The 16983-nt window shown below is 47.5% G+C and overlaps 1 protein-coding gene across 1 annotated transcript in view; it reads left to right on the top strand.

The window, feature by feature from the left end:
• Positions 1–16983, top strand: part of GGT5 (gamma-glutamyltransferase 5) — a 263704-nt gene that overhangs the window by 150693 nt on the left and 96028 nt on the right. The window contains exon 3 of the mRNA XM_078667773.1: positions 15891–16021. Within this exon, the coding sequence (XP_078523899.1) occupies positions 15891–16021 (131 nt within the window). The remainder of the gene's footprint in view (positions 1–15890; positions 16022–16983) is intronic.

Raw genomic sequence — 16983 nt, 5'->3', positions numbered from 1 at the left:
TCATCAGGGCCAATGAAGTATCTGAAAAGAAAGAAATTTCTCTATGTAAGAACATTATTACGGGACCCTTTAAGACACTAAAGAGTGAACAACCATTCCCTCAAACAGCTTACCCCACTGGTCTACAAGGCCACTTGAAGGGTGTAGAGATGTAAGACGTCTCTAATATTGATGCGCAACGGGTGGCGCTCTACCTTAGGATGGACGTTTTCACACTGGAAGGCAAGGGAATTGGACATTACCTTCCGTTACTGACACAGAATGACATACGGATACGAGGAGAACTAGACTGTCCCTCACCTCGCTGAGTCCAAACGAACCCACAAATACCGGTGAATCAGGAAGTGGGTTTCACTGCTGTGTTGAAACGGGCGAAATCAAACTTGCTGCCCTATAAGGGACAAAGGATGTATCAGAACCCACATATGTTCAAAGCCGTCAAACAATGATTCACGGGTTCCCTGTAAATTAAATCACAAGGCCTACTGGTCAGGGATTTCAAGCAACTTGCCGAGTTAAACTTAAAACAACAGTCGGATAAATCCGAGTGAGTACCTGCAGAGGGGCAGCGCCTTCACTTCAATTGAAGGACGTCACGGATATGTTGGAGCGAAAGCTTCATTCATTTGGTTGACTCCTGCAAAGGGAGCCTGGAGGTTATTAACGAGGTGTAAAAAACAGGGATTATCAACAACTAATCCCTCTAGAGACTGGACTTACCTAATGTCCAAATTTCCTGGTCGCCCGTCTCGGCGTCTCCGAAGCACTGATCCTTCGCGCATGCGCCGGGTAGCAGGCGTCCAGTACCAGCTGCCTGTAGAAATAGTCAGGCCCGCGGGAGAAGCTACTCCCCTGCGCATGGATACATACAGATAAAGTGGGCAAAAAATAAATATGGATAAATACAGATGGAAATGCTAAGAAAAAATAAATACCATAAAACTGGGAGCCCTATTCATAATATACTTTTTCACCTAAACTTACAATGTATCACATATGTTGGGTTTTCAGAAGATGTCAAGGCAGGATGCCACAGACCTTCAGCACGAGAGCCTATCAGCAGTTTCTGCTGCCCTTTATTGTTACTTTATACATAGGTTGCTACCTTTTGCCTCTAAAATTGCCTCCCTTTTCAGAGGACTTGAGGCAGTACATCCCTATTATATCATCCGTTGTTTCTTAGTCGACAGACTAGTCTACCACAGGAGCTTGTGGCATCACCCAGCTATCCAGCCCCTCACCAAGTTCACTCCTTTGCCCAGCTGGGGCACTTAACCTCCCAAAATAACGTTGCGGAAGGGTGTTAGCTTATTGCCATCCAATAGGCAGTTTGAGACCGGGCATGGACCGCTCTTATCTTTTTGTTTGCACTTCCTGTTGGAAATCCGAGCAGTCAGTGCAAGGAGAGGAGGTGTATGGTTCACTGTCCAGCCCAATGGCATCTGTAGAGTGAATTAAAAAAAAAGTTTTTTTAATTAAAATGTTTAAGTTTGACCTTTATTGTGTGTGTATGTGTGTATAGATATATGTGTATAATTAGATGTACACACACATATACAAATGCAAATTTAAATATTTTGAAGCAAACAACACTGCAGTGCCATGAAAGGTAGTTGGACAAATTAATGGCTATGTGCAGTGTTTGTTTGTTTTTTACGTCACGCCTAGGCAGCGCTTGCGCTGTCTCTTCAATATATGCTGCATTCAGGTAAGGACTTGAAGCTCCGCCCATTTTCCACCTATCTTTTCAATCGGTTCCTGTTACTGTCCTTTCTAAGTGGTGACTTTTGATTCATCAATAGGCTTAGTAGTCCCTCCTTAGTACCTCCTTTTCTCACTTTGTAACCTCCCATGAGGACTGGCCCTCTTACGTGTGTTGTTCCTCTGTATGTATTATGTACAGTCTGTGACCACTATTTTCTTAGATGACTTTCTCCTATTGCACGCACAACATGCTTTCTTGAAACAACTTGTTTTTTTTGTAAGCAGCGGTGCCGCGCCTCATTATACATTATGTTTTTATTAGGTTTTTGGCTTCAAGAATGACAGCGGCTCCATTAACGCTGCTCACGCCATTATATATATATATTTTTCAAGCACTGCAGTTTTAAACTATGCTTTATATTCTCTTCTCAAACTCGAAGCACGCTTCAGGTTCGAGAATGGCGGCTGCGCATTTCTTTTGTAATGCTTGGATCGCCGAAATACAATTACCACACACTTATTAATGCCTCCTGCTGCCTGCAGCCCTTTATCGCCGTTCCATCCGCGGGCACTGCACTTTAAGTTTCAGCATGGCAGCTGCTTTTATATTAACAGCAAAGGCGTTGCGCTTAATATTTTGGTAGGCGCAAGCTTTTATGACTGTTTTTTTTTTTCATTAGCAGGGCGCCCACTTCACAGGCCGCCATAAGCATTACTTTTAACTGCACGGACGGGGCGCCGCGCTTAATATTTCTGAACTGGGGTGGCAGAGCGGGCTAAAGAACGGTGATGGATCAAACCCAGATCTTTTGACTGGGTGTGAGTGTTTGATTGGTTCAGATGCGCAGTCCATCACCACCCCCTTTTGTACCGCTTTGGCCGCCATAAGTGTGGCAGGGTATGCTCAGACGTGAGTCCCTTGCTCACTTTGCCACTGGATTCAAGCAAGCCGGGCTGAAGACGGCTGGAATGCCAGAAACCGGTCCTCGGAAGCTTGTTTCCGGTCCAGGGAAGGCATGGCTTGGCAGTTCGGGCTGGGCTGTTCCCATGAGTCACAGGGTCAGACTGATTTGCATATAGCCATGTCTGAACTGGGGTGGCAGAGTGGGCTAAAGAACGGTGATGGATCAAACCCAGATTTTTTGACTGGGTGTGAGTGTTTGATTGGTTCAGATGCTCCGTCCATCACCACCCCCTTTTGTACCGCGCTTTATATTTCAGCACAGCGCCTGCTTTTTGTCTCTGTGCTGCTTTTATTACTAGCATAGCCACCATAAGCATTACTTTTATTGGCAGAAGTGGGTGCCATAAGCATTACTTTTATCTGCACGGTCGCCCTGCTTTATATTTCAGCACGGCACCCACTTTTTGTCTCTGTGCTGCTTTTATCATTAGCATGGCACTCAATTCACAGGCAGCCATAAGCATTACTTTTATCTGCACGGGCACCATGCTTTATATTTCAGCACAGCACCTGCTTTTTGTCTCTGTGCTGCTTTTATCATTAGCATGGCCGCCTTAAGCATTACCTTTATCAGCGGAAGCGGGCGCCATAAGCATTACTTTTATCTGCACGGATGCAATTCTTTATATTTCAGCATGGCACCTGCTTTTTTGTCCCAGTGCTGCCGATCTCGCCAGTCCTCGGATTTAGGGACTTTCTAGTGAGGCAACGGTCCAGGCTGGCTCTGTGATTGCTTCAAAAGTAAATACCTATTTTTTATATGTGTCAGCACAACTTTTTTTTCTATTTCTTTACTTTTGTTACTAAGCACAGGTGCTGTGATTGCTTCAAATGTAACTAAATTGAAAAAGAAACATTTGCAATGCAATAGGCTTGCATTACTGAAAGTTTGAACTATGGGTGTTGCATTATGTGTCTGAGTGCTCCAATACTATTATGTCTAAAAGGAGGGATATGCAGTGTGTGTGCGTTAGTTACCCTGTTTATTGATATTGTGGCAACAGTTGTCCAATATTGTATGAGCACCAATACATGATAAAAATAACTACTTTACGTGTTGGAACATGGAACTGCAGTACCATAGTTGTCTAGCTTTTTGCACGAGTTTCTTTTAAGGTTCCATGTGATAAAGCAAAAAAATATTTTGCTGGAAAAAGACTCAAATCTTAACTGGCAAAATTGAGATATCATATAAAGTTTTCCCTTTAAACATTTTGAGTTGTTTGTTTACTAAATTCAACCATACTCACTTCCTACATGATTTAAGACCGGATTTATTTACTATTCTAATTTCATTCTTAGCATATTTTCGGGGCATGTCCTTGATTATAGGATGTTTATGTTTTAAGTTAGTTTTTGCAAAATTCTGAAATCTGGTTACATAAACTACAGCTTTTAGCCTTTTACTCTTCTATTTATTAATTTCCCTACTGTTTTCCCTGATGCTCTCGTGACGTCTGCTATAGAGTATGATAGATTGGAAAAGTGCATCAGAAGCCTGTTTGTTAGTGTTAAGACAGCCAATCGAATTACATTCTAAATACTCTTCCAGCATTTCAGACGTAAAGAGTCAAACCTAACTTGTTTCACAAAAAGCGAAGTGCTGAATAGTAACCATGTTGCTGTCCCAATGACGGTGGCACAGATGCAATGCTAGCTCGTGCACACTCCTATTTCATTACACTCCTAGTGCTAAAAGGGTGGCATGCAAGGCAGTGAGTAGGTTGCCTGGTCCCCTTTTTACACAACTGAACTGGATGATTAGGTCTCCGTCTGCGTAGGCTGCGCTTGCGCAGTCTTGCTAGGGAGATCTCATGTTTTGGAGTGTGGGGCTTGAACCCGCCCCTCTTCTCCATTGGCTGGCCTCCGTCATTGGCTGGCTTCCTAAACGGAGGCCAGCCATTGGAGAAGAGGGGCGTCTGTCCGTTTAAGCCCCGTCATTTTGGGATTCGGGGGCGTTTTTTTATGTACTTTCTCTCCTCCTACCATTGGCTGGAATTTTACATTCCAGCCAATGGGAAGAGGAAAGAAAAACATGCCCCCCAGTCCGAAAATGTCGGGGCTTTTCGGAGAGCCATTTCTGCTGGACCGCCGCCGGAAGAAGTAGAGAAGCTGCAGAGTCCTCCGCCCCAGCGAGTGAGTGCTCGCTTTTCTTGCCTCTGTTCCCTGATTGTGCCCGTTTTCTTGCCTCTTCTTGCCTCTGTTCCCTTGTTGTGCGTGCTTTTCTGACCCCCTGTTCCCTCGTTGTGCGGGCTTTTCTGCCCCCTGTTCCCTCGTTGTGCGTGCTTTTCTGCCCCCGTTCCCTCACTGTGCTTGCTTTTCTGCCCGCCCCCGTTCCCTCGTTGTGCTTGCTTTTCTGCCCCTTGTTTCCTCGTTGTGCTTGCTTTTCTGCCCCCTGTTCCCTCATTGTGCTTGCTTTTCTGCCTCCCGGTTCCCTCGTTGTGCTTGCTTTTCTGCCCCCCCGTTCCCTCGTTGTACTTACTTTTCTGCCCCCTGTTCCCTCGTTGTGCTTGCTTTCCTGCCCCCTGTTTCCTCATTGTGCTTGCTTTTCTGCCCCCTTTCCCTCGTTGTGCGTGCTTTACTGCCCCCCATTCCCTCATTGTGCGTGCTTTTCTGCCCCCCATTCCCTCATTGTGCGTGCTTTTCTGCCCCCATTCCCTCATTGTGCGTGCTTTTCTGCCCCCGTTCCCTCGTTGTGCTTGCTTTTCTGCCCCGTTCCCACGTTGTGCATGCTTTTCTGCCCCCCTCCGTTCCCTCGTTGTGCGTGCTTTTCTGCCCCCCGTTCCCTCGTTGTGCTTGCTTTTCTGCCCCCGTTCCCTCGTTGTGCTTGCTTTTCTGCCCCCCCTGTTCCCTCATTGTGCGTGCTTTTCTGCCCCCTCCTGTTCCCTCGTTCTGCGTGCTTTCTGCCCCCTGTTCCCTCGTTGTGCCTGCTTTTCTGCCCCCTGTTCCCTCGTTGTGCTTGCTTTTCTGCCCCGTTCCCTCGTTGTGCTTGCTTTTCTGCCCCGTTCCCTCGTTGTGCGTGCTTTTCTACCCCCCTCCGTTCCCTCGTTGTGCGTGCTTTTCTGCCCCCGTTCCCTCGTTGTGCCTGCTTTTCTGCCCCCCCCTGTTCCCTCGTTGTGCTTGCTTTTCTGCCCCCCTGTTCCCTCGTTGTGCGTGCTTTTCTGCCCCCCCTGTTCCTTCGTTGTGTTTGCTTTTCTGCCCCCTTTTACCTCGTTGTGCTTGCTTTTCTGCCCCCTGTTCCCTCGTTGTGCTTGCTTTTCTGCCCACCCTGTTCCCTCGTTGTGATAGTTTTTTCTGGCCCCTGTTCCCTGTGTGTGGCTCTGTGTGTGTGTGTGTGTGTGTCTCTCTCTGTTTGTGTGTGTGTGACTCTGTGTGTGTGTGTGTGTGTGGCTCTGTGTGTGTGTGTGTGTGCGCGGCTCTGTGTGTGTGTGTGTGACTCTCTGTGTGTGTGTTTGTGTGTGTGTGTGTGTGTGTGTGACTCTCGTTTTTTTCTGGCCTCTGTTCCCTGTGTGTGGCTCTGTGTGTGTCTCTGTGTGTGTGTGTGACTCTGTGTGTGTGTGTGTGTGTGTGTGTGTGGCTCTCTGTGTGTATGTGTGGCTCTGTGTGTGTGTGTGTGTGTGTGGCTCTCTATGTGTCTGTGGGACTCTCTGTGTGTGTGTGGGGCTCTGTGTGCGTGTGGGGCTCTCTGTGTGTGTGTGGGGCTCTGTGTGTGTGTGGGGGGGCGCTCTGTGTGTGTGTGGGGGGCTCTGTGTGTGTGGGGGGCTCTGTGTGTGTGGGGGGGCTCTGTGTGTGGGGGGATCTGTGTGTATGGGGGTGCACTGTGTGTGGGGGCTCTGTGTGTGTGGGGGGCTCTGTGTGTGGGGGGGCTCTGTGTGTGTGGGGGGCTCTGTGTGTATGGGGGCTCTGTGTGTGTGTAGGGGCTCTGTGTGTGTGGGGGGGCTCTGTGTGTGGGGGGGCTCTGTGTGTGTGGGGGGGGCTCTGTGTGTGTGGGGGGGCTCTGTGTGTGTGTGTGTGGGGGCACTGTGTGTGTGGGGGGGCTCTGTGTGTGTTGCTCTATGTACGTGGCTCTATATGTGTGGCTCTGTATGTGTGGCTCTGTGTGTGTGGATCTGTGTGTGTGTGGGTGTGTGTGTGGGTGCAAATGCAATAGGTTTCGCATTTGCGAGAGATTAGGCTATTGACATTGTAAATGACAATGCCATTTATTTATCTGTTTCAAAACCCACACATAAATAAAAATGTTGTCATTCACAATGCCAATAGCTCTAACTTTGGCAAAGGCGAGACCGTTGCATTGTAAATGCTTGTATTAACTTCCTCATTTCCCTATCTGAGTTATGAATGGCTTGCATGCTTGCCTCTAACCATGTTTCATCTGTTGTGTGGCAGGACAGTGCTTTGCCTATGACTACACAGGGGTAACAAGCGCTATATAAATACAAACATTTTTCCCTCTTCTATCCCTCTGCTATCCTTCTGAATCCAAATAACTGACTAATCTACCCACCACTCAAATGACTTTTCATATTTCACTATACTAATTCAACACTAATCCTTTATGGGTTCCGGAGTAGTCTGCTACTCGCTGAAAAAGCTCTTCTATCCCTCTGCTATCCTTCTGAATCCAAATAACTGCCTAACCTACCCACCACTCAAATTACTTTTCATATTTCACTATACTAATTCAACACTAATCCTTTGTGGGTTCCGGAGTAGCGTGCTACTTGCCGAAAAAGCGCTTCGAAGGCCTCGTCAGTAGTACATGAATGCAATTACAATGCAGAACAATTATTATTAGCAACCACAATAGCTCAAACTTTCACTAATGCAAGACCTATTACATTGGAAATGCTTGTTTTGGCGTGGCGGTGGGGGCCAAGGTGGGGGGTACGTGGGGGGCAGGACAAATAGAAATGAGCCAGCCCCCCCTCTGACGCCCCTCAAGAGGTGCCAGGGGCTCCAGCTGTGGGTTCTCACAGTCCTGCTGAGAGGGGCAATTAAAGGACAGTTACAACACAGTTTGGCTCCATGTCTCCCATAAAATCCAAATCATCCAACCTTGCACCCCTACCTACCCACAATGCAATGCTTTATTTACAACGGCCCTGCCAGCATCAGTGTCCGCCAATGGCGCAGCAGCGTGTAGGGAAACAAAATAACTTTCACATCAGGGAAATGTGAAGTGCATGGGCTGAAGACAGCACATCTGTTCATAATCTATTTTATTATATTCATTTGTGACCGCCTGTACTCAGCACAGATCCCACCAGGTTGGCAGCGAAGTACTTCTTTAATCATGATGCAGAAATGGACTACAGATGTCGAGAATCCGCATAAAAAATAAAACCAATCCGCTTTAATCTGTTCCTTCCCATACGTCTATTGTGCCTATCAGGAGTCGGACAACAAACCGCGCGGGTCGGAATATTATCTCTCATTTTCATTTACTATATCACGACATCGGTTTGCAAGAACATGTCTGCTGGTGCACAATTGACCCCTCTTGGCTGGGGTGGAATGGGGCTGGCTTCTGTGGGTTGTTGGGCCGAGTACTAAATCCCCAAGAAAGATGGAGTCTGACATGGCTGTACCAGCCCTTCAGTGACAGCAGCTTGAGGGGGTAACAGTGTTTTTACCACGCATTGCAATTACATCGCATGCGTTACAACGGATGCGATGTTACAACGTGTGGTAAAAACCATGCATACCATTACATCGCATGCGTTACAACGGATGCGAAGTTACAACGCGTGGTAAAACCATGCATACCATTACATCACATGCGTTACAACGGATGCGATGTTACAACGCGTGGTAAAAACCATGCATACCATTACATCGCATGCGTTACAACGGATGCGAAGTTACAACGCGTGGTAAAACCATGCATACCATTACATCGCATGCGTTTCAACGGATGCGATGTTACAACGCGTGGTAAAAACCATGCATACCATTACATCGCATGCGCTACAACGGATGCGAAGTTACAACGCGTGGTAAAAACCATGCATACCATTACATCGCATGCGTTACAACGGATGCGATGTTACAACGCGTGGTAAAAACCATGCATACCATTACATCGCATGCGCTACAACGGATGCGAAGTTACAACGCGTGGTAAAAACCATGCATACCACTACATTGCATGCGCTTATACAATGCAAGCGATGTAATGGCTATCCACGTCGTTGTGAGGAAACTGAGGCTGTTTCCTCACAACGACGTGGACCTCTGACCGCTTGAGGTCATTCTGGCAGCCCACCCCACTCCTCCCCCCAAAAAATCAATGGCCCACATTCAGAGACTGAAACCTTTTGTGAAACATTCTGTCACTATGCACATTTTGGGGGGAGTAACATTAGTCAGTATTGAAAACACCTAAGCATGTCCTAATGCTCAACTTTAGGTCTATAAATGTCATTCTCACCTTAGTTTTCTGGATGCACTGCTAACCCTTAAGACTCTATACCATGGTTAATCCCGGCTTCCCTACTTAACCAAATTGTGTGATCTTAGGCAATTGTTTTACTTCCCTTTCCCTCCTCTATCTTCATGATCACATATAAGTGCATCTCAAAGTACATGACTTTAGTATATGCGCTGTACAAAACCTTTTTTCTATGTTTGTTTTAGTAAGCTATAAAGGTGTCCATATATAATAGGAACCCAAGTCAGCCATAGATGCACGTAACAATTAACTTGCTTCTTCGTTCCCTATTGATATTGCTGTCTGGTTGGGTGGAAGACTGAATGTTTCTAAATTCATTTTGAAAAACGACTTAAAATAAATACTTCTCAATGCACTGACATAACCTGATATACTAAGGTGAAATGGTTCTGCATGTGAATGCAATACACTTTTTGAATTTTGAAGAGACTTTGTCATATAATGACGCTATTGCTACAAGATATCGTTAAAAATGAAGGTGTTTCTAAAGTTAAGCGGTGCAGGACACCCTAGTTACTTCCGTTAATTTCAATTAACCATTAAATAAACACCTGCCTGTTTTATTAACAACATATTATTAATGTTAGTACTGAGTGGAGTAAGCAGTAGCCCAGTGCTGCTGTTCACCAGGGGGCCACAGGTAAAGGTGAGGAGGGCCTCTTGTGGGCCTGGGCCGTACGTTGAGTATCACTGCTCTAAGCCCTTGCTCACCCTCAAATACCTGAACACCAGATCCAGCAACACACCCTAAGTCTCCTGCTCGTCATGGGGGGCCCTGATAGGCCCCCACGGGACCATGCTCATCCTCAGGTTTGCAAGCGTTTGTTCTTCCTCAGGGACCCGTGAACCTGGTCACACTGAGTTCCCAAGACCCCCTCACATCCTAGTCCCACAGGTTCCCACCGAGTTTTAGGGTGCCACCAAGGGTGCATCTCCATTTATGTCCACAATGCCCCAGATTCTTGAGACTCCTGTTTGCCCCAAGTCCCTTGGAGTTCCTGCTCACTTTCGGTTCCTTCAGGCTCTTGCTCAGCCTGAGGTTCCTGCTTCAAAGCTATCTCTTAATCCCTCAGTTCCTAATCCCTCAGTTCCCTGAGTCTCCTCTCCCCCCAGTGTTTCCCGAGGCTTCTCCTCAAGCTTCAAGTCCATAGGGTTCCTGCTCAACTTCAGTTCCTTCAGGCTCTTGCTCAACTTTAGGGTCCTGAGGTTCCTGCTTCAAAGCTATCTCCTCACCCCTCTGTTCCTAATCCCTCAGTTCTGAAGAAAATAAGTTTTTACTAGGTCCTATTAATTTCCTTACATTCCTCCATTTCTTGCCATCTCGTGACAAAACCCTGCCTACAGCCTCCATTTTTGCTGACGCTAAAGAAAACGATCACATACCCAAGCCCCCTGTTCTTTGCGGTTAACCAATTCATCAACAGAGAGCCATGAGACACCTACGCCCTGTGTAAACAAGCTTGTTTTTTCATCTCCTGCTCCCTGCTTGGTAAACATCCTTGACGCTGTGATCAGGTCATCTGGACAATGATCTGACTGACCGAGCCTTGATCAAGCTGATTGAACAATGGTCTAGCTGACCGAGCCTTGATCAAGATGATTGAACAATGGTCTGAATGCCTAGCCTTCATCAGGTCATCAACTACAAACACGCCTTGATCAGGTCATCAACTACAAACACCACCCTGATTGAACAATGAACTGAATGCCAAAAGAGTGGAATAAAAATGTATGTAAGGCTTGTTCACTGTGGAGTAAAGCAGCAGCCTCCTGGGTTTTGTCTCTGACTAGCTTGGGACTCTGTTCCATAGCCCGAGTTATTGTAATAAAGGTGGTTCTCTCTGCAGACGAAGGTTTCCGGGTTCACTTTATTATATAAGGAGGGTAAGAGTAGACTCAGGAGATTCCCGCACCGCCAAGCCCCCACTCCTCCTTTAGGTGGGCTTTTCTGGGTTCTACAGTTCCCTGGGTCTCCTCTCCCCCCCAGTGTTGCCCGAGGCTTCTCCTCAAGCCTCAGTTCCATGGGTTCCTGCTCACCTCCAGTTCCTTCAGGCTCCTATTCACTCCCATTCCTTGAGGCTTCTATCTACTCTCAGTTTCCTGAGTCTCCTCTTCACCCAGGGTTCCTCGCTGAAGAACCGGAATAACCCACTTACTAGGTCTCGGCGGTGGGAACCACCCAAGTCTTCCATACTCTTCATACAGAGTAAAAGGAAACACAGGATCCTTCGTCTGCAGGAGGAACCCAGATTTATTCAAATAGCCCGGGCTATGGAACAGAGTCCCAAGCTCGTTAGAAACAAGACAGAGGAGGCTGCTGCTTTACTCCGCACCATTCTAGTCTTTTGGCTGTTAGTTCATTGTTCAATCAGTGCAGTGTTTGCAGTTGATAACCAGATCCAGACGATGTTTGTAGATGGTGACCTGGCCAAGGCTTGGTACACAAATCATTGTTCACTCTGCTTGATCAAGGCTCAGTATTTCAGGTAATTGTTCACTCAGCTTGATCAAAGCCCGGTCTTTCAGGTCATTGTTTAATCACCCTGATCAAGGCCCAGCAGTCAGACCACTGTCCAGATAACCTGATCACGGTATCAAGGATGTTTACCAGGCTGGGAGCAGGAGATGAAAAACAAATCATTTACTCAGGGTGTGAGTGTCTCGTGGCTTTCTGTTGAACTGCAAAGAACAGGGGGGGGTTGGGTGTGAGACAGTTCCTGGGCAGAAATGCAGGCTGCAAGATGGCTGTTGTCGTGTTAGTTAGATTTTCCTCAGGCATCAGCAGAAATGACCAGGTGGGTCATGTCGAAGTGTTTGACACGAGATGGCAATGGAAAAACAATGGAGTCCCGGTACAAATGATGCAGATCAGAAGAACACTTTTTCTCATCGCGGTTCCTGCTCTTATGCTGCTTCCTGCTGAATCTTACTTCCATGGGATTCCTGTTCATCCTCCTTTCCCTGATGCTCTTTTTCACAAGACTCCTGCTAACAATTCCCCATGACTTCTGTTTGCACTCATTACCTTTGACCTTCCTATGGCCCCGTCAGTTCGATGAGACTCCTGCTCACTCCAGTTCCTCAGGGATCATAATACCGTGCAGTTCCTGGAGGCTCATATTTGCCTCTTAGTTCCTTGAAGCTCCTCCTCCCTCTCATTCCTTGAGGCTTGTATTCCCTCAGGCTCCTACTCACCCTCACATACTTAAGTCTCCTACTCACCCTCAGTTCCTTGAGGATCCTGCTCACCCTCAAGTCATCTAGGATCCTGCTCACTCTGGTTCCCTAAAGCTTCTAGTCAAGCTCAGTTCCTTGAGGCTCCTCCTCACCGTCAGTTCCCTGAGGCTCCTCTTCACCCTCAGTTCCTTGAGGATCCTACTCACTTTAAGTTTCTCGAGGATCCTGCTCACGCTTGTTGACTGAGGCTTTTACTCACCCTTAGTTCCTTGAGGCACCTCCTCACCCTCAGGTCTGTGAGGCTCCTGCTCACACTTGTTCCCTGAGGCTTCTACTCACCCTCAGTTCCTTGAGGATCCTGCTCACTCTTGTTCCACGATGCTTCTTGTCATGCTCAGTTCCTTGAGGTTCCTACTCACCCTCAGTTCCTTGAGGCTCCCCATTACCCGCAGGTCCTTGAGGCTCCTCCTCACCCTCATATCTTTGAGGTGCCTGCTCACTCCTGTTCCCTGAGGCTACTGCTCACCCTCAGTTCCCTGAGGCTTCTAGTCACCCTCAGTTCTCTGCGGCTTCTACTCGCTCTCAGCCCCTTGAGACTGTTGTTCAACCTCAGTTCCTGAGTCTGCTGTGAGTCCTTAGTTCCTTGTGGCTCCTGCTCAGCCTCAGGTTCCTAGGGTTCCTGTTGACCCTTATCCTTGAGACTCTTACCCCCTTCAGTTCCTCGAGGGTCCTGCTGTTCAACCCCAGTTCCAGAGTCTGCTGCTAATTCTTAGTTCCCTTAGACGCCTACTCAGCCTCAGGTTCCTGAGCTTCCTGCTCCAAGACCATCTACTCCCCTCTCACTTCCCTGAGGCTTCTACTCAAGCCTCAGTTCCTTGAGTCTCCTGTCCCCCCAGAGTTCCCTGAAGCTTCTAGTCAAGCCTCAGTTCCTTGAGTCTCCTGTCCCCCCAGAGTTCCCTGAAGCTTCTAGTCAAGCCTCAGTTCCATGGGTCTCGTACTCACCTTCAGGTCATGATCGAGGTACACAAGTAGAGCTGTGTGTGCACACACCGGACCTGTAGGTCATGATGGAGGTACACAGGCAGAGCTCTGTGCACGCACAGTACCTGCAGGGTATGATGGAGGTACACTGGTGGAGCTAAGTGTGCACACACAGGGCCTGCAGGTCATGATCGAGGTACACAGGTAGAGCTGTATGTGCACACAAAGGACCTGCAGGTCGTGATGATGGAGGTACACTGGCAGAGCTGTGCGTGCACCCAGGACCTGCATGTCATGATGGAGGTACACTGGTGGAGCTGTGTGTGCACACACAGGACCTGCAGGGCATGTCTGAAGTGCACTGGCAGCGCTTTGTGTGCACACAGAGAACCTGCAGGTCATGATGGAGGTACACTGGCAGAGCTGTGTGCGCACACAGTACCTGCAGGGTATGGAGGTACACTGGTGGAGCTAAGTGTGCACACACAGGGCCTGCAGGTCATGATGGAGGTACACTGGCAGAGCTGTGTGTGCACACAGGGCTTGCAGGTCATGATAGAGATACATTAGCAGAGAGAGCTGTGTGTGTACAGAGAACCTGCAGGCCATGATGGAGGTACACTGGCAGAGCTGTGCATGCATGTTTTGTGCAGGTCTGTGTGACCTTTATGGGACTGTCTGAGTCTTGTGGGGTAGGACAGGGGGGCTCTGGACTTGTCGATGTGCACAGAGGGGTTTATTTTGCAGAGCAGTGGACTGTGCTTAATGAATACATGCCCCCCTCCCCACACAGGGGTTGGGCAGGGGACAGATATGCCTTCTTGGTTTTTAGAATTTATGAGTTTGTCGTTTCTGTGGAAAGGATGTCAGTGGGGTTACAGCTTTAGAAAGAGGGCCGGGTGCCCAGGCCAGACGTGTTACAGATGGGATACACCCATAAACTCGTTTAGTTACTCATTCATTCATCTATGCATTCGGTGTTCAGTCCCACAGCGCATCCTTACTGCCTCACGGAGGCACACGGAGGCACACAGTGGTGCCTTTAGTTTTCACAAACAAGAGGAAACAAACCAACAGTCAGCAGAGCAGTATAAATCATGTTATGTTATGTTATGTTAACTGGGATTTATAGAGCGCATAGAGTAGTGGTGTAGAGTGGTTCAGCATTGATTGCAGTGGTATAGAGTGGAGTGGTGCACATTGGAATGGCGTAAAGTGCAGTGGAATAGAGTGCTGTGGTGTAGAGCAGATTGTTTTAGAGGTCTCTCAGCGCTGCGAGAGAGTAACAAAACCCCGCCAATGATCGATTGCACATACTCCCGGTCAGAGCCTATGATGTGCCCAAAGCCTCTGTGAAAAGAAGTCTTAAGTCTTTTCTTAAATGTGAGAAGGGCGGACTCCTTACATAGGCTCTCTAGTAGCCTATTCCAAAATTGAGGGATCAATACAGAAAAGTGGGGTGTGCTAGCTGGCATAGCACCTCCTCCGGGTTTGGGCTGGGAGAAGCCCTCTGAATCTGTGGAGAGCACCCGGCTCAGTGTCACAGGCCAGGGTGCATAAGGAGAGGAGAACAGCCATTACAACGCGGGGATTACCCCGCACTACCATTACAACGCGGGGATTACAACGAAAGTCGTTACAGCGACTTTCGCTGGAGGGCGCTGTTGGATAGGGAATAGTTTAATTTTCTATCCAACACCTTCCCTACTGTCAACGTGGGCTGGGGTTGGAATAGAAAATTAAACTATTCCACTATCCAGCGCCCTCCAGCGAAAGTCGTTGTAACGACTTTCGTTGTAATCCCCGCGTTGTAATGGCATGCAGGGTAAAAGCCCGCGTTGTAATGACATACAACCATAAGGAGATTGTCAAGTGCTTCCTGTACCGACAGTACTTTGCTTGATTTTTAAACCGGAGTCCAGGGCTCTCCTCTGTGGAGTGATTTTTGCTCAGTGATTGTGCTCCATCCTTGTTCTGTTGTATTTTGCTGGCCGGGGTGTTTGAAGGCCGCTTGCTCGCTGGTTCATGGCCTTGGAGCAGTGTTGTCACGCAGAGCCCTTGGCCCGGAAGGATTCAGGCATTCACAAGAAGGACTATGAACTGAGCTCCCAGAACCACTGCAGGGCATTTTGGGTAGGATGCTTGATATGTTCGGTACATTCCATCACCCTGGTTTTTAAAACCATGTCATTTCCTTAGGTGTTTTGAGCAGGGCCTTGTAGAGTAGGATGGGCTCAAATAAGGGCTCTTGAAGATGTGCTGGGGTGTCCACCATATGACAAGGAGGGCTGGATCCATGCCACAACTCACTCATACCTACACAAGATTATTTTACATACAATGAATCTAATGGAACTCAGTTACTTAGTCGGTGGTTACCATGACCATCTGGACTATTGTTGGACACCCATATAATAAAGCTCCTTCTATTGCATAATGAGATACAGATTCACCAGTTTGAAGGTTTGAACTGAGAGAAGTTGACACCTGTGCTCGCACAACAGAGAGTGGCAGCTATGTGGGCACAGCGGGCAGAGAATACGTACCCCTCACCTTTACCATGTCTGTTGTAGTATGGAGCCCACCACTAATGTCTGTGTTTCCCAATAGGGACATCCTGGAACAAGGCGGCTCGGCTGTGGACAGCGCCATCGCATCCCTCCTGTGCTGCTCTTTGATGAACCCCCAAAGCATGGGCCTGGGAGGCGGAGTCATCTTCACCATCTACAACGCCTCCTCAGGTATGTTTATAGAACCCTCTCGACTCGCATCCTCCTGGAAGGACCGGGAAACTTCAGGGAACGCCCGTGGCTGATCCCTCAAGTCAGAAACTGGCGCACACGCACCCCAATAGGCACGGGCACACTCCGTCATGCGCATGTGCGTGCGCTTCCTATGCTAGCCCTTCTCACAAGTTCTCACAAACTGGTTAGTGTAAAAAATAAAAAACCTCTTCGCAATCTTTTTTTTATTTCAAATCTTTTTTATTAAAGAATGCAAAGAGTACAAAAATAAACAAGAAGGAGACATGGAATAATGTACAGATGTACACAAAGGATACCTACGTGAGGCTAATCTGACCTGAATTACATATCATGGGGAAATAAAATATAACAAGTCATGGTCAGCAAAACACACATTCGATATACAATGAACAGGTTATCCATGTGTTAAATGTTACTCCTGTGAAAAAGAAAGAGAAAGAAAGTAAGAAGGAAGGAAAGGAAAGGAAAGGAAGAAAGAAAGAGAGGAAAGGAAAAGGAAAATTAAATTAAGTTAAACAGCAGCAGCATAACGGATTACAATACATTTGGGTCAAATTAACGGAATACAGAGCCAAGACAAAATACCAATCATGGACATAGACGAGGTGTGATTCAGGGGATATACCCAAAACGAGTTTAAGGCGGATCGTAATATGTCTCCCTTGAGTCAAGTGAAATCCAGAGTTTGGTGTGAGGTTTTCGCCAAGGTGAAGAGTGGAGGACGTCATTATCCGCATCTCTCAATTAAGTCAGCCATTCCTGCCACATTTTGAAAGAGACATCAGAAGCACTTTTCCATTTACTCAAAATGATTTTACACGCAAGTGTGAGCATGAGATCTAGTAGGTGTCTATCGTGTTCACTTGGTATTCTTCGCAATCTTTTTAATGTTTGAAAAGCGTTATTGAAAAGATATATGTGGAACGTACCAAGTCATC

The sequence above is a fragment of the Lissotriton helveticus genome, chromosome 11 (assembly GCF_964261635.1).
Source record: "Lissotriton helveticus chromosome 11, aLisHel1.1, whole genome shotgun sequence".
NCBI lineage: Eukaryota > Metazoa > Chordata > Amphibia > Caudata > Salamandridae > Lissotriton > Lissotriton helveticus.
The sequence above is the reverse complement of the archived record's forward strand: the minus strand, read 5'-3'. Positions and strand labels throughout refer to the sequence as shown.